The 27,438-nt window shown below is 37.3% G+C and overlaps 1 protein-coding gene and 1 long non-coding RNA gene across 2 annotated transcripts in view; one reads left to right on the forward strand and one right to left on the reverse strand.

The window, feature by feature from the left end:
- Positions 1 to 27,438, reverse strand: part of ctnnd2a (catenin (cadherin-associated protein), delta 2a) — a 159,219-nt gene that overhangs the window by 115,579 nt on the left and 16,202 nt on the right. Inside the window, exons 2-9 of the mRNA XM_017301924.1 lie at positions 21,031 to 21,065; positions 19,518 to 19,622; positions 15,396 to 15,568; positions 10,224 to 10,278; positions 9,695 to 9,911; positions 9,414 to 9,528; positions 7,632 to 7,764; positions 4,408 to 4,581 (exon numbers count right to left, since the gene is read on the reverse strand). Coding sequence (XP_017157413.1) covers positions 4,408 to 4,581; positions 7,632 to 7,764; positions 9,414 to 9,528; positions 9,695 to 9,911; positions 10,224 to 10,278; positions 15,396 to 15,568; positions 19,518 to 19,622; positions 21,031 to 21,065 — 1,007 coding nt within the window. The remainder of the gene's footprint in view (positions 1 to 4,407; positions 4,582 to 7,631; positions 7,765 to 9,413; positions 9,529 to 9,694; positions 9,912 to 10,223; positions 10,279 to 15,395; positions 15,569 to 19,517; positions 19,623 to 21,030; positions 21,066 to 27,438) is intronic.
- On the forward strand, positions 15,576 to 17,621 carry LOC108165708 (uncharacterized). Its single transcript, XR_001776043.1, has 2 exons — positions 15,576 to 16,001; positions 16,689 to 17,621. It is a non-coding gene; the product is annotated as an uncharacterized LOC108165708 (long non-coding RNA).

Here is a 27,438-nt window from a genome sequence, read left to right on the forward strand (position 1 = left end):
AGTTTTATTCGAGAATGAAATGCATGCACTGTAGCCTACACACATGCATATGACATGTATGTCACAAAACCACACAGACACTTATTCATGCAACAAAACATTGACATTAAAGAGACACAGTTAGCGTTGCAAACTGTGTCCAACTGCAAAAAAAAAACAAAAAAGAAAACATGACTTCAATGTTTTGCTTATCTAATACCAACAAGTAGCAGAACCTTGGAAAGGCAATGCAAATCTTGCTCATCTTGCCACTAAAGTAGTAGTTTTCAATAGAGATGTGCCGATCAGGTTTTTTCCTGCCGATTCCGATTCCGATCACCCATGAGGGCCGATCACCGATACCGATCACCGATACCGATCACATAATTATTATTATTTTTTAATCATAAGCACTACCGGTTACATTATATGGAAAAGGGAACCATAAATTCACCTTAATTTGGACAAAAACTTGTTTTTAATAACTTTTTCCAAGACAAAAAAAAAAAACAGGCATTCTGCAAATTGTACTGCTATTGATAATACTATCTTTAACAGACTGAAAACTCTGAAGGCTATGAAGGCTCTGAAGAGGCTAAATAATGCAAAGGGTCAAAATAAAACCTCTCAATATTGCCAAAAAATGCAAGTATAAAACTTAACATTCAAAGGCAAATACAGGTTGCATTACAATAAACAATCCTGAGTTATTGCATGAAAACTTCCTGATAGTATGGCGGCTAGCTGATTACTGGTAGTTCTGAGTGGCTGTTTCTGACTGAGTGGAGTAATTATGCAGAACAGAGAAGAGATCGATTATTTGAGGTTCGGTGTGAGAGTCACTTCCAAGGGGAGCAGAAGTGGCGCTCCATCTGTAAAATAGTACTACCTGTAGCACGTAGCAGCGGTTCAACAGCGAGAGCAGAACCAGCATCTTACATCGCAGCTCGAAGACTTAAATAATTTTGCGGGTTATTTGTTTAGCTTTCTGACCGTCATGCTAATCCGGGTGACTGTTTGTAGCTGTGCGCTGCTTTACCTGCTATCTGATCCTCCATATGTCTTTTTTACTGCAGTGAGTCTCCGTCAAGTATGGCATTGTTTTTATGCCATATTAGATTCGTCGTGTAGATGCATTTTGACTTGCTTCAATGTTCCGCCGCAACACGCAAACTTCCCCAGTCACTCAGTGCGTTATAGTTCCACATCACTTAGGATTTGTTGCTGCACTTTTGAGCAGTGTGAAGGAAAGAGGAGACCAGCTGCACAGGCAGGCTGCGAAATGAGATGCAAGTGATCGGTTTGTGTGATCGGCAACAAGAGACCGTGATCGGCGATCACCAATCATACACTTTTTCTCCGAAATCGGCTGATTATGATCGGTGGCCAATCGATCGGCACACCTCTAGTTTTTAAGTATGGCCCATAGGAAAGACTAGGTGAGTAAAGAATGCATTGCATAGAAAAAGATTCTAAGTTTTGCCTCATATCTTTTGTTTCCCCTCCAGAATTTGTCACTGAAATGTTAAAATACTTTTGTTATTCCAAGTAAGAGAGCTCCTTCATTTTTTTTATTCATTCAAAATGTATATGAGCATTATCTGCACATTGTTTTATCATCATTTTTTAAATCAGGCAATAAAGATCAAACTAACTCTGCCATATTGAAAAAAACTTGGTGGTCAAGAAAACAGGAGGTTGGTGAAAGGCAGAGGGGAAGCGGTTTCCTTTGGAATATCTGGAACTCACAGCTAAATAAAACTTAAATCAGAAAATAGATTTTCAAGCATTGATACTGCGTATTGACAAAAAAATTATCTTAGATATTCTGTCTACCGTTTCTCTTTCAGAATCTTTTTTTTGTTAATTATATAATGAATATAACATTTTAAAAGGGTCTCAAAACACTTTGAAAAAAAATAAATAAATATGAGGGAGAAATATAGACCCACCGATTACAATGTGGTGATTTTTGATGCAGAACACCCACAGAAACATCTCCCATTCCTCTTCAGCAAGAGAATGACTTATAGCATTAATTACATTGATCCATGCCAGCTTAATGAACCAATAATGTGAGCTTGCCAGTGCCAAGAAAAGGCACTGTGACATAATTAATGACTTACCGCTCACTATGTCAGCACAACCCTTATCAGTTCATTATGTGCCATCAGTCAGTGCATTATGAATCCCTATTAGACAACCTCTGTTCATTGCACATAGAATGCACGTGACTTTTAAACAAGACCAAATCTTAATTTAGTGGCATGGTGAATACAAAGTGACGCTCATCTTTGGTTTGTTTGTTTTCCACTGCGTTGATACGAGCAAAAAAGTACAAGAGTTGCAGTAAATAAGGCTTATGGCAACGCAGTCTTCCAGTAAATTGAATTCAAACAAATTTCAACACATTTTCTTATCATTAAAGGCCAAGCTAAATAACATAAAACTACATCCTCCCTGCATATTTTTCTCTTCAATTTATTTAATTCACTGCTGTTTGATTGCCAATACCACCGCAAGTCAATTTTCTTCAGAAAGTGACTTGCAGTGTGTGAATCCTGCTAAAGGATAGAGGAACTGAAATCTAACATGCATTTTAGAAAAAGCATTATAAGGATTTAAAGATCACTCCTTTCTATTGAGACAAAGATTGGCAAACGCTACGTCTGCATATCTGTTGCTGTAATTGTGACCCAAATGATGATGATAGCTATTTTGTCAAGGCTGGTTAATGACACAGAGGAACATGTGAATGTAGCATGACAGACTTGGGTGTTTTTATGCCATAATGGGATTAACATGGCGTACCTAAAGCCACATTGAGATAAGCTCATTGAAGGTCTATTAAAAACACATTGCAGGCAACAAAGAAATTGTAGAGAAAGCTGTAAAGATGGCAGTGCGTATTTGGTAGAAAATGTGTCCTACTGTTTTTCATTACAAGTATTTTCTTAGGGAATTTTATATAGCTCCATTTCTCTATTATGTCTTTTTTAAAGTTTACCATTGGGTGCAGTTTCTGGAAATGGGTGAGAGTGACAGAAAAGAAAAGTAAAGTGATGCTAGAATGGACATCCGGGTTGTAGAAAAAGTTTTTAAGTGGCAAATATCCGCCTTGAGGATGTGGAGGGGTTTTGGTATCCGTATAATCCTAGGAGCTATGTTGTCTTACGCTTCAGATCCAAGCAGAGTCTCTCGTGGCAAATCTTCCTCAGGGTAGGGGTCAGACTAAGATTAAATGATAGTACACAGAAAGAGGTGAACCTTCCTTAGACAAAAAAAAACTGTGGCACCCTTACTGGAGCCAGGTTTGCAGAAAAGGGACAGAGAGAGATTGGTGGATGCTTTAGATGTTTAATGCTTTTTTTTTTTATCACAGAAATACCTTAACAAATTGAAGAGCACGATTAAAATGCCATTCATCAGGACATGTGTCCTCTCTGTTTTGAGATATACAAATGGACGCTAGAGATACTTTATGAACAAACTAAAGAAGCTGCTCTTGGAAAAGAACTACACTGCCTTTATAGCTAATCTTTCTTGTCCTTGGGATGTTTCTGTTTAACAAATATTTCCTTTAGAACACATACAAAAGACTTGTATTGTGGAAGGAAGCGATTCAGGGTATTCTTTTATTTACCACCAAATTCCTGACACAAACATCTGACAGCAAACAAACTGAATCTGGTTATCACATATCTAATCTGAGACCATATTTCTGAAAAGACGTTTGCAGAATCAAGGTGACAATATTTAGAAACTATTCATTTGTAGCAAGTACGCATAGTATTGCAGAAGTAATATTATGCGTACTTGCACTAGCAAGTACGCACCTACAAACGTGCGTTTGTAGGTTTTACTCAGAAAACTTTGTTTCGACTTCCAGCCTGCCCAATGTCCTCAAAAATTAAATAAAAGAAACATACTTGCTAGTAACACTAAACTGACTTCAAGCCACCTTTGGCCGTATCTCAGCCAAAATTCAGCTACAATATTTTTAGAAACAAATTCAGATAAAAATCCATATTTTTATATATATATATATAAAAATATATAAAAAAACAGTTAAACAAAAACCCAAAGGGTCTTAACACAACTGCATTCATTTAAAAAAAACAAACAAATTAAATGAATTAAGAAATAATGTAAACTATGTTTACCAAAGTTAATTTCAGTTCCTTTCATTTTTATTTCTAGCCAGATTCTTGATTAAAATTCAGCCAACAAAAATATATAATTTATTTTATTTCTACCTGATATAAGTTATTCAGTTGCTATTGTTCAATGTGTTTGTTTAGGACAAAAATATAATCAGAACAAAAACATTCAAACATTAAACACATGGTGAATATATATATAAAAAAACACTCTGAGATAACATAACTGTTTTTATAAATGAAGTAGTCAAATGAAGTAGTCTTTTACCAGTGTTGTTGCGGTAGGGGCCTGTATCTGGTCCCTGGCTCTGACTAAGGCTCCTCATAGGGCCCTTGTTGTGATAGACACGTTCCTCATAGATAGGATCTATGTGGTGCTCGGGGGACCCTAAGGGCCGAAGAGCTTCTTGACCGTGTTGACTACTGTAGGAGCCACGAGAGCCTGTATGAAAGAGGGGGAAAATTGTACGATTTAAATTGACGAGATGAAAGGGATGACACAAAGTGAAATACATTTGGTTAAAGGAGTCTGTCAAGTCTGATTTAGCTAACCGCTCATCCTGGCTGTCTTTTATCAGTTCTGGTCAGTAGATCTTGCTACAGAAAGCTGTCACTGTGTGTGGGTGTTTCCCAACAAAAGAAAAGGAAAGGTTGATTGAACTACAGGTGTGAAGTTGTGGATTGTTATGCACCAAATGTTGTGGCGAGCTCAGCACGGATGGTCTCGCCATTTGTCTTTTGTGAAGAGAAGCGGTCTTTGTTTGATGTTGAAGAACACGACTTTGATTGAGATAAGTTCTGGGTACAGGAAAGTAGCAGGAGGATTCGTCCCAGGACCAACCTCCTGCTGTTTTATGACACTGTAAGATGTCTGTGTGAGGTCAGTTGATCAATCTTACCACATGAAAGTAAAGAAAGTCGAGGAGCACACTGTAAATTTTTTCATGACATACACAGTAATTGAGACAGAGCAAGGAAGAATAAAGGAGCGAAATCTAAAATGATGTAAAGAGGCAAGCAAGACAGAGTTGGTCTGAAAAGAAAATATCTAATTAATCACAAATGAATATAGCAGCAAAGGGATTGAGGAGGTGAGAAAAAGAGGACAGAAGTTGGAAATATTGGATAATAGTTGATTAAACATTACGGGCAATGACAAAAAAACAACAACTTTGACCCCTGACAGCCAAACATTTCTAAAATGAAGCTGCACATTTGTAACCTGTAATTTAGTTTTGCTGGTATGAAAAGCTGAGATTGTGTGTGTTTGAGAATAAATGGCACAATTTATATGAAAACAAGTGAGCTAGGACACACACACACACACACACGCATACGCATGCACACGCGCACACACCCACACACAGACACACGCACACACACGCGCAAACAAAAACATGCATACCAGACAAAACAGATAGGAGAAGAGACACAGAGATTGAGAGAGAAGGAAAGCGAGAGAATGATGTGTCTGTTTTTCATTGTTTTAATCTGCATAGTACACATTGCTTTTTGTCAGCTGGGAAGTAATGAGATGCAATGTCCCCTCGCCTCCTGTGTTTGGCAGGAATCCCACAGACAGAGGGCAAGGGAAAAAGAATAACTGACAACAGGCATTTGTTCATAATACAGCAGAACAAATGCAAGAGGGTAGCCTTCCTCTGAAAGCAAAACAACAAAAAATACAATTAGAAAACAGTTGAAAAGGGGCACACTCAGGAAACCCAAAGACAAGTCAGAGGGGCTAAGCTGACATGGCAGGAGATAAAATGAGATCACACAACCACACGCGTACAAAAGCTCTGACTGACAGAGAAAGAAACGGTCCAATGGAACTAATGTCTTATCATATCACATTAGTTCTCAGAGGAGTGCAAGTTGTGTGCTGGGCATTTTCCAAAGAAGGAAAGGGCAGTGCTTCAAGATCCGGAGCTCCAAAATAAATAAAGTCACTCAGGCTGACAAGTCTTATCAGAAATCGAAGCATGTGAAGCGTTTTGTCATGTAAGAAGAATCAAGCAGATACAGTAGTTTGTAGGTACTTCCAAAGCAGAGGTTACGACTGAATGCAATATACACTCAGACAGAACATAGTGATTACCCCGAATCTAATTTCTTGAACGATCTTTGTAATAAAGTGAAACAAGAAGCCTTATACCAGAGCATGCCTGCACTGTCAGGCTTGGACAACATCAAATGCTGTAATGGAGCCTTATGATGTATATCTTGCGTGCTAGTATCAAGATTACTCTTTCACTGACATGCTCAGTTTAACTAAGCAGCCTATTAACCTCAACAGGAGACAAAGCATGACTGGCCGTAGTTACTGAGAGAACAAATTGAATATCAAGAGTCAAAAATGGAGTAAAAATATGAAACATGCATTAGAAGGATACTCTAATAACTTCAAACTAAAAACAGAAAAAAAGAGTGGGTAAAAAAGAAGCTGGACTAAATTCGAATATTTATGAAGGATCAAGAATTGAAGTCGTAGACACACCCATTAATACTATGACTCATCCCAGTTCTTTTCCTTCCACCCATGCCTTTCATCTTAGAGTTGGTTTTATTTCGCTATTCATTTATTTTGTGTCTCACAAGAGCCCACTTGCTTAAGTAATGACCTCTTTCTTTCAAGGGAAAGGGGATTTAAAAAAAATGTAATAAAAGATAAATATTCTTTTCTAAAATATTTCACTTGCTGAAATATTAGAAAAGGATGTGTAAAAACTGAATGTTGTCCTATGATGCCTTACAAATCTGTGTGTATGCTAAAATGAACTAAACTTACAATGCATCATTATCACTACATCTGGGAAATATATTACCACCCATCTTAACAATTGCAACTGTTCATATTGGTATTATTAGATCTACTTATCTACTAATACATTCTATTAATTTTGCTTTGCATAAGTTGCACCAAAAACACATTTTTCAGTTTAATTTTTATTCTTCATAATTAACGCACTATGTATAGATTTCAAGATATTAAAGGTAAAGATTTTTTTTCATATTGCCTTTCAGTCTTCAAGTAAGTGAAAACCAAAAGTGTTCCCGAAGTTACCTGCAAGCAGACGTTTCATTGATTTATTTCCAAGTTTAAATGACTAATCAATAACAAAATAATCACTACTTCAGAATGCTAATTTCATCCAAGAAGACTAAAACATTAGTAAAGTGAATCAATCAATCTGAACCGCCGAGGGAAGGATAACGATCAAAAGCTCTCAGACAAGAATTCAACAGAAAAGAGAAGAATGATTTTTAAAATGCATGAAGGCTTTTAAGTGGTGTCTAAAACTCAAAACAAAGTCTCAAACATCAAAAAACAAGAAAATTGAGCAATAAACCCCCTGTGTTTTGGCTAAGCTAAGTCATTGCAACAGGTGACGATAAAAAAAAAAACTAAAAAAAATAAACAAAACTGAGCACGTTGGGTTTTATCTAAAAATATACCATTTTAAACTGGGTAAATGAGTAAATTCTCACCTGCCAGACTGCCAGGCCTCTGTAGTGTAGCAGTAGCGTAGAGCTCGTGTGAGATCTTGTATTGGTCAGAAGCGTGGTGAGCTGCCAGACGCTTAGGAGACAAAGTGGCATAGCTCCCTATGCCAGAACTCATCTGCAAACACAAGCCATTTTTATTGGCTACGGTTTGTTTTGATTTGCTGTACTCAAAAACAGAATGGTATGATTGTTTATGCCCAGGTTGTGCTGGAGCAATTGCTATGTGCTGGCAGCCAAAACTGTAACGGCTAAGTGATATAAGTAGCATTTCTCTCTTTTCATTTCTTTCAGTCAAGTTTTCTTAAGGTTGATGTCAATATCTTGAGGAGAGACCATTATGGATGGGAAAAATACAACCAATGTAATTCAACAAAATACGCAAATAACAACATTGCTTTGTATACAACAGCCTCCTACAAAAAAGGAGCAAATAATAGCACACTACAACTCAGTGCAGTCTACTGCAGTAACTCGGTTTAACAAAAAAAAAAAAAAACAGTTGAATAAAATACACAACTCCTTAATTTTAAAGTAAAATTTGTATGCACAGATTTATTCAATCTTTTTTTCATGAATGGGCCTAATGTCCATTCATGTCATGAATGGACATTAATGGACATTAATGTCCATTAATGTCCATTAATGTCCATAAGCAAAACAATTTTGCTTATGTTTTCATAAGCAAAAACATATGAAAACTACTTTTCATCTATCCAGATGGGACACAATCACCAAGATTATATTTAGAATAAAATACACCGATTGGACATAATATTATAACTTCTGACAATGTGAAATAAATGAAACTAATTATTGTTTCACCACTGTACCTTTACCTGTACAATAGTAAAAATAAGTTTTACAATTGTACCACTAATTTGCAGTAACACCTAATTTTACTGAGCATCAGCAGCATTAGGCGCCAAATTAGCATTAACATTTTAAGGCTGGAAAAATGGGCACCCGTAATAATTTCGGTGACTTTCACAGGGAACCATTTGTAATAGCTGGATACAGCTTCTCCAAAACTGCAGTTATTGTGGGTTGTTCACACTTTTCATTGGTCTGTATCTGTAAAAACCAATTCAGGGGAGGAAAGGAATAAACATAAAGCCACCAGAGTTACCTTGGGTTGCCAAGGTTCATTGATGCATATGGAAAAAGGCCAGAGTGTATGGTATGATCCAATGGGCAAGCTACCGTAGCTGAATTTGCTGAAGGACTTGATATTGGTTGTTGTAAAAAGGCGTTCTACTTCTCAGTACTTCAGATTTAGTTGCTTTGTGACCAGTCAAAATGCCCATCCTTGTCATAACATTATGTCCGATTGGTCTGTGACAAAGTGTCAAATTACAACATAACACATTTGCAACAAGAATTTTCTCATATCACACAGTAAAATGTCTCCCATATTGACTTTGTCTGCAAATAATGACAATCAAACTTGTGGTGTATTTAGTCCTGAGGTTCTGATATAGAGCTGACCAGTCATATCAGACTCTATGGTCAGCTCTATATCAGAGCTGGTTGGTCAGTTCTGATATAGAGCTGACTAAGACATGGTACATAAATATTTAACTTCAGATCCCACAAACATATCTCAACAGACTGAAGGAGCACACAGCCTATAGAAAAACCCTTCATTCTCACCACAAACTTTAATAGATACACATTTTATTATTTCTGGCACATGCTTTGAAAAAATGACTCCTATATGGATGCATTAAAAGTTAACGCACTCTTCAAGAAGATACAGTTTGTTACCTGGTGAAGAGGGGACGATGATGAACTGTTCCCTCCTCCTGTTGCCGTAGAATTTGACGGAGATGCCACCCTCAGTGGTGACCCACCTCCTGCTGTTGTCACAGCAACCGTAGTACTGGAATAAAAAGAAAGAAGAAGAAAAAACAACAACAAAGTAACAAAACAAAACTGAATTTAGTTGGATAAGCGTGAGTGTGTCCATATCTTAAATTTACATGCTTCCGTATCATTAACAACACAAAGAACCCAACATTAGACACCCAATGAGTGTGATGGTCTACCTGTATGACTTGGCCAGTCGGTTAGCAGGAGACTGTTTGCTGGGAGAGGAGGACGGGGAAGAGGAAGGCAGGCGCTGGGTGGTGGAATATCCGGAGGTGTCGGAGGCTGATCCCAAACGCTGGTGTTTACTGGGAGAACCTGACCCTGAGCCTCCTCCCCCAGAAAGGGGGGAACTGACCCGCTGAGCAGGTAAAGTAGAGCTGGAGTAGTAAATTCCTTAGGGGAAGAGAGAAAATGGGTGAGATTGTTATAAGGCTGATGCCTGACTTCCAAACAGAGGGCCACCAAATAGTGTATAAAAGTCAGCAAAAAGATCAAAAGCAGTTAACGAGACAAGAAAAATAACTCAGCAGCTAAAACTGCAAAATGGAAGAGAAAGTATTTATCGCAAATATTAAAAAGTCTCATCCCTGAGTATCAGTAGTACAAAGGAAATGAATGCTATACATGTATCATGAGGAAAATACATTTCAAAGAAGGGAAACTAATAAGGGAAAAAATTAAGAAAAAAAAGAAGTAAATGCCTACCTGATCCTGCTCCAGTTTGTGATTGTTGCTGCTGGGCTGCACGACTAGATGTCACCTGAAGAGATAAAAAGAAGCACAAAGCAAGTTAGAAGAGAACAGCCGTAACAGGGAGGCGGAAGGGGGAGGGGAGCTGAAACTGAAGAAGGATCAAACAAGAGTTCAAACAGCATTTGCATGTAGCTTATAGTCATCATTAAAAACTTTACGTATAGTAAGAGCATTTAATCCTCTGAGGGGTAAAACTAAATAATATAAAGTAGCTAATAATGAGACTATATTATTAAAGGTCAATGAAGAGTCCATCGAGTTTTGATAAATGACGTAATTTCTCTTAAAACCTGGTTGCACCACATGCTCAGTGTAGAAGAAAGGATTACAGAAGTCATATTCTCATCATTTCTTCCTTTGATTTTTGTATACAAAATTCTTATTTTATGGCAATGTTGTACATGAAAATGAGTATCAGTTACTAACTCCATTTTCAAAAGACATTTTGAAAACTTTCTCACAGCTTTGACCCCTATGAACTACACACAAGCAGAAGTTGTTTTCCCCCTGGACGCAGTAAAAAGTTTTACCAAGGATCGAAAACGATCTATCAAAATATCTGCTCAATCCGCTCCAAAGGCAATACAACAAAACCCAAATCACCTCACAGACTCTCAACAGTTTCAACTTAATTTAGCTGAATATATATTTAAACTATGTTACTGCTGGCATGACACAACATCCATGTAAGCAAATAGTCAATAATTCACATTAGAACATTTAGTACTGTTGTCGGAGGAACAGAATAAAAATTCAGAAATGAGTTCTCTAAAATCAAAGATTAAAAATCAAAATAAATTATTAATACTTATTTTACAAATTAAGGAAGTTTGTCTATGTTGTTCTTCAAATGTAGTGAAAATTTCCTTCTTGACATACTATTAAAAAACACTGCATGACCTGTGAGAATCTGCTCCATTATCTTTCAATTGTACTTTTATTTTACAACAGATGCACAAATAAAAACACACTTTTAAAACCTTTTGATAAGCGCCTGATAACATAAAGCCGCTAATGATGTCTGCGTGTGCACACACACAAAAGCTTTGTGTCTGAAGGTTACATTTGTACATTGTTTCCAGGTGTTAATATCTGCAGCTACTCTGCTGTGTAGCCACACTTAAGAGGAAAGAAATCCTGCCTGCTCAGCAACTCTTCCTGAGACAAATATAGCAGGATGAACAGACTCAGGGCTTCCATTATTTTTCCAGAGGCTCTTTCTGGTTATGTTTTCCACCTTACAATAAGTTGCAATGCATTTCTTGTAGAAAGCAAACATGTGGTTCCAGCATAGATGTTTTGTTGTTGTTCATTTGTTTTTTTAAGACGTAATTATAACAAATTGTTCTATAGCTATCTTAATTTTTTGACAAATGGCTCATAAAACAAGAAGATGGGCAGAGATGAGACAAAAAACAGAAACTGACTATGTCAATGCTAAGTGACCAGCATTTGCATAGCACTTTGCCAAGTATGAAAACTCCAGAGCACCTTACACACACACATATGCACACACACACCAGTCGCTGACACATTAACACTGATGGTCGTGAGCTTCGTTGTAGCTGGCCTGGGGCAGAATGACAGAAGCGAGGCTGCCAATCAAACGGCATCACCCTCTGACCACCAGCAAGCAATGTGGGTGAAGTGTTATTCCCAAGGACACAACAGCTGAGATGAACAGAGCGGGGGTTTGAACTGGACAAACCCCCTGACCCCTGAGCCACTGTTGCCCCAGTTGTTTAGGAAGAGAGAGAGGAAGGGGGAAAATGGAAAAGGTGCTGGCTCATAAGTGTATGATCCCCAAGGGTTCATATTTACTTAAATGTTTTTCCACATTCATATGTTTTATCATTTGAACATGTTCACAATATAGTGCGATAATTTTGTTTTCTTTTCACTTGAAACACAATTTTTTTTTTACAATTCCAATCCACAAGTTGTCATGATAATGAAGCTCAAAAAATGTATTATTCAAAACACGATTCAGTTCCAGAAGCTCTGAGATTCAGAGTAATGTAAGCAAGTAAAATGTAAGGTAATGATTCTTAAGTGCGACATAGTTAAGGAAGACATTGTTATTCATACATAAGAGCAGAAGCTCAATGACAAAATGTGGTAAACCTTAGTATTCAGGTTAGTATGTATTTTCTGTTTACTTTTATAAGTCACATTCATCATTTTCAAGGACAATCGAGGATAATCTTTTATAATCCGATGAAAACTTCTTAATCAGGATGAAACCTAAAAGTTTAGTGTGTCTTAACATTGTCTCTTCTTTTCAGGTAAAAATTAGGCTTTTGTTGCATTATTATCTTTTGTCAAAATAAGACTGCCCTATGATCGTCACTATGTTCACAACTCTGATCGGGCCAATGTTTTGTTCTTAATAGACTATTTACTACATATTTTTCTCCCATCCATCCATCCATCTATTTTCTTGCACCCTTTTTCCCTCAGTGGGGTCAGGAGGGGTGCTGGTGCCCATCTCCAGCCAATGTTTCGGGCGAGAGGCGGGGTACACCCTGGACAGGTCGCCAGTCTGTCGCAGGGCAATATTTTTCTCCCACTTTTGTCTTTTGTTCCATCGTGTCAACCAACTCTGTTCCAACTCTGAACTCAATTTGTGTGCATATCTATATGAAATAGTGCAGAGGTCAGTGCTGGTTAAAGAAATGCAAGATATCTTTCAGGGAACACAAAATGATCCACAACTGTTCTGCAGCATTGGAGGTTGATCAAGCCTTGAAAGTTGATGTGGTACTAATTCAAGTGTCTGCATAAAAGTAGAGTTGGAATAGATGTTTCATGAGCATCTATTGAACAGTGTGTGCAGCAGAAAGTAGTGTGCAGCTACAAAAGAGCAATTAAGAGACAGAACATCAGAGCCTTTATTAATGTAGATCTTTTGAGAAATTGCAAGGAAAGTCAAGGTGTCAGTGAGCACAGTTTCCTTCACCATCAAGAAGAACTGAGAAACTGGAACGGGAAGAGAGGTCTGACAGACCCAAAGCTACAAATGAATCAAGAGGACTTATTTTTGAGAGTTAACAGCTTTCATGATAGATGGCTCTCGTGATAACAGCTTCAAGAACAGCTCAATAGTCAATGGTCAGAGTAAGCAAGTCCCAGTTTCAACAGTGAAGAGAAGATTATGGGCTTCAGGTTTGAGGAGCTCCCTAAGTCTTCAGAATTGTTTAATGGGTCGTAAAGCCAAGTTGAAGATATGAAGCTGGTGACATAAAGCTCAGAAAACTGCTTAAATATTCTATCAACTATTTATAAATTACTTTGAAAAAGCAGAGTTCAAAACAGTTTCAAGCTCCAGGTTTGCTCATAAGTCAGAAAGCCCAGTAAGGAATAGTGTCCGGAGTGATGGATGAGTGGATCAATATTTAAACAAATGTGTAAACAAATAGTAAGTAAAAGTTGAACTAACAGAAAAAAAAAAAATCCCAAAAACTTTGTGATTTCACTTCATCTCCTCCTCACATCAGTAAAAGACTGGGACGTTTTAGGTGCCATGCAGCCATGCATTATTAAAGCAAGAACACTTTGGGTTAAAAATATCTGACAACAGAGAAGAAACATGATAGACCCTTTGTCTTACTCTTTCCCTATTCTTTAAACAGTCACTCAAACAAATCTATCCTTGTACACACACGGTTGAATAATTACATGTAATAGTAACAACCCCTGTTGTGCACACAAAGCTGCGTTACACGTAGCAATTCTTGTACAGTACACGTATGCAAGCTGAACCTCCCTATCTCCCAGTTCTAGCATACATAAAGCTATTCATGAGCAACAAAACTCTGCTGACAGCAGTATCCCCATTACACTGACAAGCCCAAACATCAGAGGAAAGAGCACACAAACACACACGCTCACATGGACAGAGATGGTGAGGAGAAAGGACAGGGGAAGGAGGATGAGAGGTGGGAAAGGAGGACAGGAACACTGCAGAAAGGGGCGGAAAAAATCTTTGACACTCATCCCTCTCGCCATTGCTTTTTCCTTCCATCTTTTTCCTCAAGTGTTACGTATTCAAATAGGGGAGAAGTCTGAGCTTCATCTGAAGCAAAGGGCGTCCCCTTCTGTGTTTGCAAGACGGCGAGAATGCAACAAAAGTCAAACGAGTAAAACGAATTCCCAAAAGTTTGATAGGTGCCTCTTAGTTTGATCACTAGTTTAAAATCGGCAAATATTAAATATTTTTGATTACTTTTGTGTCCCAATCATCTTTGGCAAATGAAACATTTGTTCCTGACAGAGGAAATATTTTTATTTTCTTTTTTTTTTTTTTAACAAAGCACTGCAGCTGCTCACTGATTAACCAGATGCATGGGTGTCTGCACGTTTACGTGTGTGCGTACTGTAACTGTGTTTCCAGGCACAGTATTGCCATTGATATGGTAGTGACTTGAAAATGAGAAATAATTGGCTGCTGTAGGCTCTAAAGTAATTTGGTGGGTTTGTCTCTTGCAGCACACACTGCTGTGATTCGTATGTGACCGATTCTCGCGTTCGCTCTCAAGTTCTAAACAAGACACGTGCTGAGATTTCTCAGCATGCATTTATGTATTTTTTTTTCCTCGTTTCTGTCTAATTACCGGTCTTCCATTAAACCGCTTCGATGAATTTGTCATCAAAACTGTGTCAAAATCCAGTTCATGTATGAAGGAGGAGGATTGGGGTTGCTGGACTTCAGCAAGGCTAATGAAATTGGGTCCTTTACAAACATATAATTAAACACTCATGAAATGGACTCAATAACTATGATGTCAAACTGATCAACATGCTGTGAGACTCAGCACTAGTGAAACAGAAATGGATCAGCGAGGAACAGAGAAAAAAAAAAAAAAACATCCTTCTGAACTATACGACATGAAGTCTCTTACAAGTTTAAATTTGTAAATTGTGCAGCTGCACGGTCAGGCGGCAGACACTTCAGAAGATGTAGCTTCACAGGCTTCTGAAGACAGCCACAAACATGCTTCGCCCCATCAAGCAGTTGCACAAACCAAAAGTTCTCGGAAACACTTAAAAGTTCAAACACAATCCGCTCCCGAGGTTTTTCCGCCACTTGCCACATCACCGTCATTTCACAGCAGTGTTTCCTACCTGGTTGTAGCTGTGCACGGCTCCTCCAACCTGCCCGCTGCGCTGAGGAGTTGCTGCAGAAATGCTGTCGCTAAGGGCGAGGGTCTGGTTGCTATGGTAGCTGGCAGAGTACTGGAGCGAAGCCTCCGGGGTGGAGTTGAGCTGCAAGGAACTCTGGGAAAGAAGAGCCGGTCCTACCGATTGAGGCCGTTGTGGTGCACGGTTGGGTAGGCGGAGAGGGGGTTCGGAGTTGAGTTTGTGTGCGAGGAAGAGAGTGAGAGATTAAGAGTGAGAAAGAGAGGGGGCGTGAAAGAGGAGAGATTGAGAGGCAAAAAGTGAAATGGGGAAGAGAGAGAGAGAGCAGCAATTTAGAGCAGATAGTGCAGCAGTGCAGCACTCTGTGAGTTGGAGATGGCATACATAATTTATTAGCCGAGGAAGGGAGAAACAGAGGAGAACACAGAGAATGGGCAAAGAAGGAGGAGCAGAGAAATGTAGTGGAAGGGAAAAGGAGGGTTGAGTCGAAAAGTAATGATGGAGGGAAGGTCTAACAGCGTCGACAGAGCTTCTTGTTTACCTTCCCACTGATACCGTTTGAAAATTTCACTCAGCCAAAGTGTGAAACAGGTAAGTAAAGGAAGAATCTCTTTGGCAACTTTCCCCCCCCCCCCCTTTACTGTTGGTGACGAGATTTGCAGATAATAAAACATGTTTTGCTAAATGAATGCAGTATGACAATTTAAACATCACTAAAGTGTTAATGCAGAAAACGATTTAGAAATATCCCCCCCTGGTCAATCTTGACTACGACTTTAATAATAGTTCGTAATCATCATTAGCTTCATAAGAGTGAGCTTCCTCCTCTTGTCACTGTCGCAGCTACAGTAGAAAATCTACTGTCTATTTTTTGTACCCTATAGCACATATTTACTTATAACAAGTAAAATAGAAAAATCTAAAGGATTTTTTATCAAAATAGGAAATATTATAAGCTGGGGTGCTACGGTTAAGAAAGCCTTGCAGCAATGAAAGGTGAGTAAATATAACATTTGATTAGAATGTTGTATGTAGTTGTAGATACTCTATTGAAGGCAGTTTCAACAATTCTACATGTTTTGTATGTAAAGATGCCAAACTGGGGTTTTAAAAAAATGTCATAAATAAGGTGGCATAAAACCAGGGTTTAGTTCCTCAAACTCTGAGTATCTGTTATCACAAAATAAATAGAGAAATAAGTATTTTTTTTTTACCATTTCTCATTTCTTTCCCCTTTCTATTTGCTTGCTCGGTATTGCTCTTTTCCTCTCTCCCCAGGATGCTTTTCCCTCTGTGCGCTGTGAGCCAGGATCAACTCCTCTGCCTCTCGCCTTCATAAGACTTGTCTTCTTTCATCATGATTCATCCCTGGCTTTTTATGAATTATTAATACAGCACTTTTGTGTTACGCAGTCAGAGTAGGAACTCCTAAACTCATCGTCACTGAGCTTTGGTGCTTGTTATGTTCTGTGTTATGAGACAGAAATGGTGCATATGCTTTCTCTTAGCCATCAAACCTGCAATGTGAAGTCTGTTTGGCATTACGATTGGCAGATGCCAAACATATATGTTGCTTTCATATAGAGTGTCTTTTAACATGCCAGTGAAGGAAATTCAACATCTTTGGCTGAATTTAGACTCAAATTAATTCAGATTAGTTTAATAAGACGGAGGGAAATAATCATACGGCAAAGGTCTCTCAATCATCAAAATAACTATGATAAATTGCAATGTAGCCTATGAAAATTTGTGCCTTTGAGACTTTTATATTTGTGCCTTTGAGACTTTTATATAACAACACAAAAATGTGTGACGTACATGAAGAATTGATTTAGGATCTCATAACAGAATCCTGGAAGGTGCAGAGTGTCTGCTTTGCACCTTGCAATAACTTTGAAGCTTTATCTCTTTCTTTATCCTTATTGTGTCTCACTCTCACAAATAAACATGGCGCCATGGTGGTTTTTGTTTTGTTTTGGAGTTTTTTGCTGCTGTTTTTTTGTAGTTGTTTGTTTGTTTCTGGCACTCACAGTGCCACCATTTGGCCCGGCATACCTATTACACCCTTTTTTTGTGATGCTGTATCCTTTCGTGTGGATGGATGCACATTTTTTTTCTCCATCATTTACAAAAATAAATTGTGCTCGTCTCCATGTGTAAATATGGCCTAAATATGATGCTTCTCTAAATGTGCTCCTCTAAAAAAAAAAACAAAAACAAAGCTTAAGTCCTAAAAACATTTTTTCCAGCAGACTTATTAGCAGTCTTATCCACACAACTCTAACGAAAAAAAAAGCAGCAATGCTATTTTTATACAGCATTTGCTTTGATCATCTGCAACTGCTGTGTGAACTATTGTTGCTCTGCACCCTGTCGCTGGCGAATCATCAAAGAAAACACAATACAAGCAAGGTAGGATGTGAATGTGCCAACCTAAGGCAAGGCTGAAAAGAATATATATTTCAGAGGACCGACCAACGTAATGTGCATTGCAACAATCTGCAAGGCAGGTAATGAAGTCTTGAATGGCTGTTTCAAAATCTTGCATACATAGAACAGTCTTGACACCTGATATGTACAGAAAATTTGAAAGCTGCTTTTTAAACACAGAACTAATTTGCTTATAACATCTGTGCGTAAGAGTAGCTAGAAACTAGAAAGTTCAACAAGTATCTCTATAAAAAATGGGTAGCTTTATGTACGTTGAACACTTTTAATAAAAAAAAAAACTGAAAAAAAATTAGGCTAATATAAACATGCATAGCCAGTAAACACACCAAAGTATGAAAAGGCTGGTGTAGAGGTAGAAATTGGTTTGACAGGAAGGTTTTATTATGTGTCTGTGCAGAATTAATTATGTGCTGCATCACCCTGGACCAGCCCCTGTCTAGCAAGCTAAACACAAATGATTCTTTGTGTGCAACCTTTGAGTGAAAACATTAACATGTCAGGGTTTCATTTCTCTACTGCCGGAAAATTTGTAGATCTTTTACACTGGAAATAAAATGCACATAATCCCACAGGAAAAGCTTGACTAAGTGTATCTTAATTCACCCATTTTGATTTGAAACTAAAGTCAGGGGTTTGTGACATCGACAACAAAAGTGCATACAATGAGTGTCAAAGACTAACACTTCCTGCAGACAAGATAATAATCTAATTATCAGAAATGTCTCCCCACTGTTAAGGATGTATTTGAACAATCATTTTCTTATTAAAGCAAAATGGAAACAAATGAAGTAAATCTAGCAAAATCAGGTGTTCGAGAGTTAACAGATCTGCCTTTTTAAAATCATACAAGCTGGTGTTTTCTAACCTCTAACACGTGAAATAAAAAGATATTTACTGCTTAATATGCATGTTATTCTAGAAGCATGAAAAAGCACATATTTTATGTTTTTTATATGCAAGTCTTCATACTGTGGTGCTTTTAAGATGGAGTTTGTTGCAGCAAAATCAGCCATCCAAAAGGTCAGCAGACAATAAGCGAAATGGGAATGCCTTGTTCCAAAAGCAATGACCTGAAAAGAAAATGCCCGGAACATTTAACAGGACCTTACAAAGCACAGGAGCTGCCCTTCAATAAGATTTTGATTTTATTGTCATTTCATGTATTTCTTTGATATCATTTTAAGTCAAAGTCTAACATTACGAAGAGTTATGTCGTGATTACTCCTGGAACTACATGTATCCAATCTTAGACTTTACACCGTACAAGATCTTATACAGCACAATGGCTGCATTTGAATCATGATTAGATGTTGTTATTTCAATTACTTGTTGATTTAATTGTTACGAAAAAGTCCAAATTCTGGAAAAAGTGGCCTAATAATTTTTCCTGGAACTGCATGTTCTGTTCTTCTCTAATTGTTCTGTTGTTGACAAGGTGAACTGCCTGACTCAACATTACAACAGTAATGACACAGATTGAGTGTCATTACTGTGTCATTAAATACACTTTTAAAACTGAAGTGTATTTAAAATATGCAGAACTGATGAACACATGTTGCTTTAGGTCTTAACCAAGTAAATCACACAGGCCAAATATAAACACAGTAAAAAAAACAAAAAAACCCCCAAAAAAACAAGGTGATTAAGTTTACTTACGTTCTCCGCTGTCAAGAATTCCTGATTCCTGTAGAGAACGAATGCAAGAATCCACTAACTCTAAACCAGTCGTTAACTCATCCTCGATGTCCTTTTGTCCATCTGCTGTGGATAAAAAATAAAAAAAATTCAGTGGAAGACGATCGGGGGAAAAGAAACCAAACTAGAAAGAGAAAGAGACTAACTGAGATCTCTCAGGACTCCAGGCTCTCTCATATAACAGCATTACCCACAACAGATAATTATGAGATGTGGGAGTATTTAATATATTAGACAACTAAACCATTTATCCATAGTTACAAATACACACAAGAAAATACAGGAGACAATAGTTAAATAAGACAATAAGGGAAAAAATGATGCTGGTGTCATGTACATGCGCACTTAAGAATCTGTGCAAAACGTGTTTGCCCCCTTTCTACATAGAGAAAAGTGTCTTTGTGAACCAACCATAATCCCCTGTGTGCTTTTATAACCTACAAAAGTGTATTTTACTGTGTTTTTCTGTGAAAGTGTATACCTAAATTGATTTTTACTGGACTCTTTGGGCATCTTTATTTTATTTATTTATTTATTTATTTATTTATTTATTTATTTATTTATTTATTTATTTATTTATTTTTGCCATTTAAAATGGTATTTTAATATCAGACCAAAATAACCTGAGTCAGTATAAAATGTAGTTTCAAAGGACAAGGAGATTTATTATGGAATAAACGGCTCTCCAAACCAACCTCACCTAATGTACAAAAAAAAATAAAATAAAATAAATTGTGATTAAACACATTTTAGTTCAATTTCACAAGTCACATCTACGTGTGTTTACTGCCTGATTTGTTCAATCATAAAATCACTTAAACCTTTCTGACACATCAAGTAGGCCAAGAGATTTCATCCATCTAGCCATTAACAACAAGTTTAGAACAAACTACAGTGAACCACATTAGTCACCATTTCTCAAACGGAAAAATAAATAAATATAAAGTTGTGAAGCCAAAGTGGCTGGCCTGCTACACTTAAAGACTCCATTGACCACATTCAGGTCATTCAGGTCACAAAAGGACCCAGAACAAAATCTGGAGGAGTCCTTGCTTTCTTCAGCTAAGGTCAGCATTCATTACTCAACAAAAAGAAAAAATATCTTTGGGGAAAAATATTTTCTAAACTGAGTAGAATTTTGAACGGTATGCATCCTGTTCACATGGGCTTCAAAACTAAAAAAACATTTTTAGAAAACAACATTTAAACATCAACCAGATCTCCAAGGGTGAGACAATCAGCTGTTTTTCCTAAGTTAATCAGTCAAAAATGCATTTTGTGTCCACCCAGGTTTTTTTTGTCAGGTATCAAAATTAAGTTGATTATCTGAAATTTGAATTCAAAACTCTTTGAAAATGAGAAAATATTTTTTTAGCTGTAATAGAATTCATGTAATGTACAATGCAAGGTCTTGCTAGCTAACAAGATGAAAACAAAGACAGAAAATACTACAAACTTTCACAGAGATTTTTACCTTGAGCATTCCAGCGAAATTGTTCATCTGTGGAGCTGAAAAAAAGAGACAAATTACTGGTAAGATTCCTACAAAGTCAAATGACAGTTAAAGTTAAAAAAAAAAGTCATATTACAAATAGGCCCCCAAAAAGTGTTAAAAACTGTAAGAGAAGCATAGAGACAGTACACGCAAATTCATTTTTCTTTAAAAGCATTTGTGAACACGATGTGAAAAACAGATTGAAAAAATAGGAAAAAACTGTAACCATTAGCACCAGATCAGTAGTGTGATTATGAATAAAGATGTCCCCCCTTGAGAGGCTGAGGGCTCAGCTGTGATTGAATGAGATTGCACACTGATATCTGTCTGACTCAATTTCATCCCCCCTAAGAAAAGGATTTGGGGCATACAAATCAACACAAACACACTAGCAAAGATTTCTCCCAAAGTGTCAAAACACGCGGACTTCACAGAATGCGTTCCGTGTAAAAGTCAAATGATGATCCATCAGTTCAGTGGACAACAATCTATGTCATTACAGAGGAAGAAATTTGAAAACAAAATGTCAGTCAACAGCAGCGCTTTCTTAGCTTCAGTCTGCTCAGAAAATCTGTAGATATGGTTTGTATATGGAGAAACCTTCAGTTGAAAAGCTAGATTTCAGTTTGCAAATCCACACAGGGATAAAGATCTTCATTTTTGGAGACGTGTCCTATGGTCTGATGAAATTGAAGTGGAACTGTTTGGGCACCATTGTTACATTGGAGGAAAAAACAGGGTGCTTCTGCCGTCCTAACTGAAGCATGGGGGTGGCAGCATCATGTTGTGGGGCTGTTTTGCTGCAGGAGGAGCTGGTACAATGGGTGGCACCAATTTTTCTACATCATTATGTAGAAAAATGGAAGCAACATCAAATAATAGCAGTCAGGAAGTTAAATCTTATATATCGATTAGTCTTCCAAATGGCCGTCCCAGCAGATTCAAAGATTTCTCAAACACATGAATTAATCAAGTATGTTTTTTTTATGAGAGAACATCATAATGATATGATACAATGCTAAAACAAATAGGCAATTTTGAATAATTCCCCCCACTTAATTCTCTATTTTTATAGCATCCTATTCTGAAAACAACATTCATTTAAGTCAAAACAGATGATGTTGACTATTATAACTGCAAAGTGCAAACATTCTCTTTATCACTGTCAATTCACAAGTGATTGATACTTGTTGAAAAGGGGTGGGGGGAACAAAGAGGACAGGAGAAAACAGAGAGGTTGAACGAGAAAGCCAGAGAGAACTATTGAGCTGTCTGCCGACTAATCAATGTCGACACGGACAGACTAACAGACACATATAGATTCTTTCATCTGACTTCATCTACATCATTATTCCATCTGGTTGTGGGTTCATGTGTGTGTGCGTGTGTGTGTGTGTGTGTGTGTGTGTGTGTGTGTGTGTGTCCTGATTAAACTGCTTAGTATTCCACCTGGTAAAACTACAACTGACATTTACTGAGTTGCCAACTTTGGAGTTACTTGTACAATTGTTTACAGCGAATATAATAAGTTATTGACCTTGGGGTTTAATACCTTTTAATGCAAGTTTTAGGACCTTGGAGCTACAGAACAATTACCATCAAACCTAATTAAGAATAATGTAATGTTGGCAAACAAGATAAGATAAGCTTAGCTCAGTGGATTTCGGATCGGTTGGCGTTTGAAATATAATGTGGATTTATGCTATCCCGACTGTCCTCGGGAACTGCGGTATCTTTTAGGTGAGCTGATTTCCAGCCACAGTGAGAACTAGAAAGGTCAGAGTCGATTGTAGTCAGACTGTTTGTTGAACACTTAAAAGTGGTCACAAGCTACACTTCCAGACACATTTATTGACACTCCTGGCAGAGATGTGCAAAAAAAAAAAAAAAAACTAATCTTAGAATACATTCTTTTTAGAGCTCCTGGTAGAATCTACTACTGACTGTTTCAAAATATATTTAACTCTTATCTTGAACAAAAAGGAAAAAAGCAGTTAACATTTATCTTGTATTTCTGTTTAATTTAATCTGCGTATTAAAATAGAATATATGCAAATGAATATTTGAAAAAATACCTTTGCCTTCCTTTGACATACTTTATAATGGAACACTAGGTTTTGAGCAGAATGCAACAAATTTGTGAATTGATAGTTTTTAATTTAGTCTGCATCCTCTGTACATTTTGCTCAAATAATTATTTGTCTTCTTCTGACAAACTCCATTGATTTGGAGTTGTTGGTTAAGTATTAAATTTAAGCTTGCTCTTGGTCTTTGTCTTAAGTGGAAAGTTTACGTTATGTAACTCTGGGTTTACATAAATGGTCTTACTTTCTTTGCACCAGTGAATTTAAATCCATAACTTTTCATAAAACCCAACCAAATGAAAAAAAAACAAGCTCTTAAAGACAAGATCTCACTTATTACAAAGGTTACAGTGGACGACACTGATCATGATAATGATCATCAAGCTGTGGTAAATTGTAGTTCCATGTCCTGTAATGAACTTAATGAATTTCAAAAGCACTACAGACAGCAGAGTAACACTGTGATACAGTGTCGCTGGTAAAAGAGACAGAGAGAGGCGAGAGAGGAAAATCTTTTCATGAGAACCTCACAATACCAACAGACCCAAGAGAGATTTAATAACTGCAGCATTATTCCACAAGATCGCATCTTCAGCAGCTATGCCACAACAGCACACCCCGCGAGGCAGCGCCTCACATCGAACAGCAAGTCGGTATTCATGAGACAGTTTAAATTCACAGGACTGCTTTAAAGCACAACCCAACCCCGAGATCGACAGACAGCGTCCTCTACCGTTGCTTGAGAACTTAACACGCACGCATATGTGCACACACTGTGAAATATGTACATGTACTGTAGCAAGACTATTTTGATGTAAATACAGTAAAACAATTTTTTCCCAACTTCTTAATATACAAGAGACATAAAAAACATGTAAATGAAAGTCCTTCCACACACTATGCCAGTGAGAGCCGATTTTAAATCTTTTGCTAAAATTAGGAGTAAAACTCTACTATTGAGTCACTAGGACTCAGTTTGAATTACTGAAGAGCAACATGACTCTTATTGACTTTATTGCTCTTCAGTGTGGAAAGGAGTCACTCTACAGTGAGCAAATATACCTACTCCTACTTTTACATATGAATCTAAATAAAACTATTTATAGTCTTTGGTTATTCAGCGTGACAGGTGGACCAATCTCTATACTAACATACTTCTAAACATAAATGACTTGTGAAAAATATGAAATAGTATCTCAGTTTCTGGCAAAATGGGGCAATGTAATATTTGAATAATTATCATGTACCCTGTTCTGTCCAGCTTTGTGTGCTTCTGCCATTATCTTCTTTCCCTCAACCTTATCTCCCTTCCCTTGTTTTAGCATCCAACTAATAATAAAGGTAATGCCAAGGACTGTTTTTTTTGCCATTTAATCACATACTCTTATCTCTGTTGGATATGTCTGATGAAATTCTGCATAGTGCAGCAGTATGGGAGTTGCTATCACACTGATCTTGCATTGAGTGGCATGCTTGTTCAGCTTGTTTATATTTTTTATATCACAAATACATACAGGGATTAAGCCAAAATGTTGTGCATGTTGGGAATATCTCATGTTATCATATGAGTGTTTTGCTGTCCTGCTGTGCATTTGTACCTGTAGAACGCCATAGCAAAGGAAACAGGAGGACTATCATTTTTGTCAATCTCACTGTAGCATAGATGTATATCATTGCTTTTGTGGTTACCACGGTGGAAATATTGATGCCCCTCATCCTCATCATGAGCACGACTGTGTGACACCACAACATTAGCATGTCAGTCATCGTAGAGGGGAAATGCTTTTATGTTCTGCTTAGGAAGTGGGTGTAATCAGTGTGCTGCTGCGTGCGCATGTACGCGAGTGAGAGGAAGAGATTTTCTGAAAATGCCTTTGTGTTGAGAGAGGATGAGATGACATTGTGGAATAAAAGAATAAATTCACACTCACTCCGACCAACAAAATGTGTCAAATCTCCAAAGGTGAAAGGCATAGTGTGTTTTGTTTATATGGATGACTATATGGCTGGTGTTTCACAGTATGTGGGTTTGTGCATGCTCATCTGTGTGTTCACAGTTTCTGATGGTTTATTCAGAAGCCGGTCTATTGTCCTCAGAACAAGGCTGGGAACATACTTTTGTAAATATGACAGCTGAATGACAGTTCAACAGCTGGGATAGAGAACAATTGTCTACAGTCAAAGTGTTCTGAAATAACTTCTAATGTCTGACAGCTGCAACAAAACCCCTATAACAATGCATCATGGTATTGAAAACTCCAATAAACAAAATGAAACACTAAAACTTTCTTCTTTCCCATTCAGTATTTCAAGCCCCACATAATGCAGGGCAAATGTTTAGGCTAAAAGAATTTGCACTGCAATTTACTTTTAATGTGCTCAGATACGTCAGTAACATGGTGTTTTCAAAAAACTGAATGAATCATATGTGAGAAACTCTCACTTGTGCTGCAGAAGATTCAGATAAACAAATGGACAGTAATAACCTAGCAAGATCAAAGACTCCTTATGTTTCTTTTTTTAAATCTAAGCACGCCACCTGCACAAATAATCTTACAATCTGCTGCAAGTCTGACTACATCTATAATCCTACGAGATCATTTGAAGTGACTCGCGATAAAAAAATAAAAACAAAAACAAAGAGTTGGCTAGGCTAAAGTTTATGTCCGACATAAGTGACCTTTGCTATACCATCTTCAATTTTCTCTTTATGGATGGAAGGAAAATACCAGCATAAGATCATTTTCTTCACAAAGGTTTCTTCCCATTTCAGCATACATACAAATCCACTTGAATATAGCACATTCATATAATATATATGCAAAAAGATTTACTATAGGAAATAAAGATACAATCAAACACCCATTCTGTGTGCATAAGTGGGTTATACAGCTTTTAAACTTCCTTAATCTGTATATGAATCCAGAAAATGTTGGTCAAACTAATTCTACTCAGGAAAAAAAAATTATCTGTGGACCACTGTCAATTCACCAACCTAATACTCATATTATGATAGGGGGGATAATGGCCATTTTGCACTGACATAGATAATAACAGAATAACTCCATGCATAATTTACCAGGGATGAATGGTCTGACACTTGCTGTACTGTGTTATTGTGCTCCAAACAGACAGGGCTGGTCTAATATTTATGCTCATTTTGCAAGGCTGCCTGCAACACACATGTTGTGACATATTATTCAACCAGAGACTAAATACTCCTCTCTGTGTCTAATAAAATAGTATTTAGAATTTTGATTTTATTTACTGTGGACTGTTAGGAATAGAAGAAAGGAGAACCTATTAAAATCTAGGGTTTTGTCACATAGAAGCAGGTTAAAAAGTTGAATCTTGACCTCGTTTTAAAATGAATTGAAGACATTCTTGGATTTACACTAAACTTCATATTCCACTGTGCCATTATAGACTTAGCAGCTGTTAAAAATATGTTATGGCATTTTTCATTACTTTGTAATTTTATCTCTATATTTACTGCTCTGAAGGAGAAAATCTAGCATTTATAGAAGTACTTAGTTGATACTTAAAATGATGGTACCTTTGCTTCTACAGCAACCAGAGTTCTAAGCAAACCAGTCCTGTGATATTTAATGTGAAAAACACAGTCATTATTCTGGAGTCTCTTTACCCACAGGTAACGACACACACTGTCAAAATCCATTTTTTTGAGTCATCTGAAATCCACTAGAGCATTCAAAAATTAGATCATCACTTAAGCTTAGTGAAATGAATTATGAAATGTGTGTACGCTCAAGGAATAACAAAGGCGAAGTTGAAGGTGTGAAGATGTAAGGAGAAATTCCTAAGGAGACAACTGGCTCATCTGAATTTTGACGGTCTTCAAACTGCACATAAAAAGCCATTTAGCCTTTCCAGAAAGTAGCAGTGATAGCAGATGTGTCTTCATGTGTTTGCTTCCTAATATGAACGGAATACAGTGAAATGTCAGATGTTTACAAGACATTTCTTTCCAAGTTCAAGTCGTGTCTCGAGCCCTTACCTCCCAATTCAGAGTTAAGTCCTGAATGTCAGACAACTGAGATAACTATTTTCACATCAAATCATCATCTAATACGCCTCTAACCCAGCAGTTGCAGGATTCCAAGGTGCAGTCTGCTAGCTCACTACTGGCTTTGCATATTCTGCATTTAAAACAGAGCATTATTTGCAAAAAAAAAACAGTTTCTTTCCCCGGGATGTCTCTCTCATGAACACTAAACTGACAGGTTGATACCAAGCATATTGGACTAAACCAATCAGGTATTCCTCTTTTGTAAATATTCTT

This window comes from Poecilia reticulata, linkage group LG20 (assembly GCF_000633615.1).
Source record: "Poecilia reticulata strain Guanapo linkage group LG20, Guppy_female_1.0+MT, whole genome shotgun sequence".
NCBI lineage: Eukaryota > Metazoa > Chordata > Actinopteri > Cyprinodontiformes > Poeciliidae > Poecilia > Poecilia reticulata.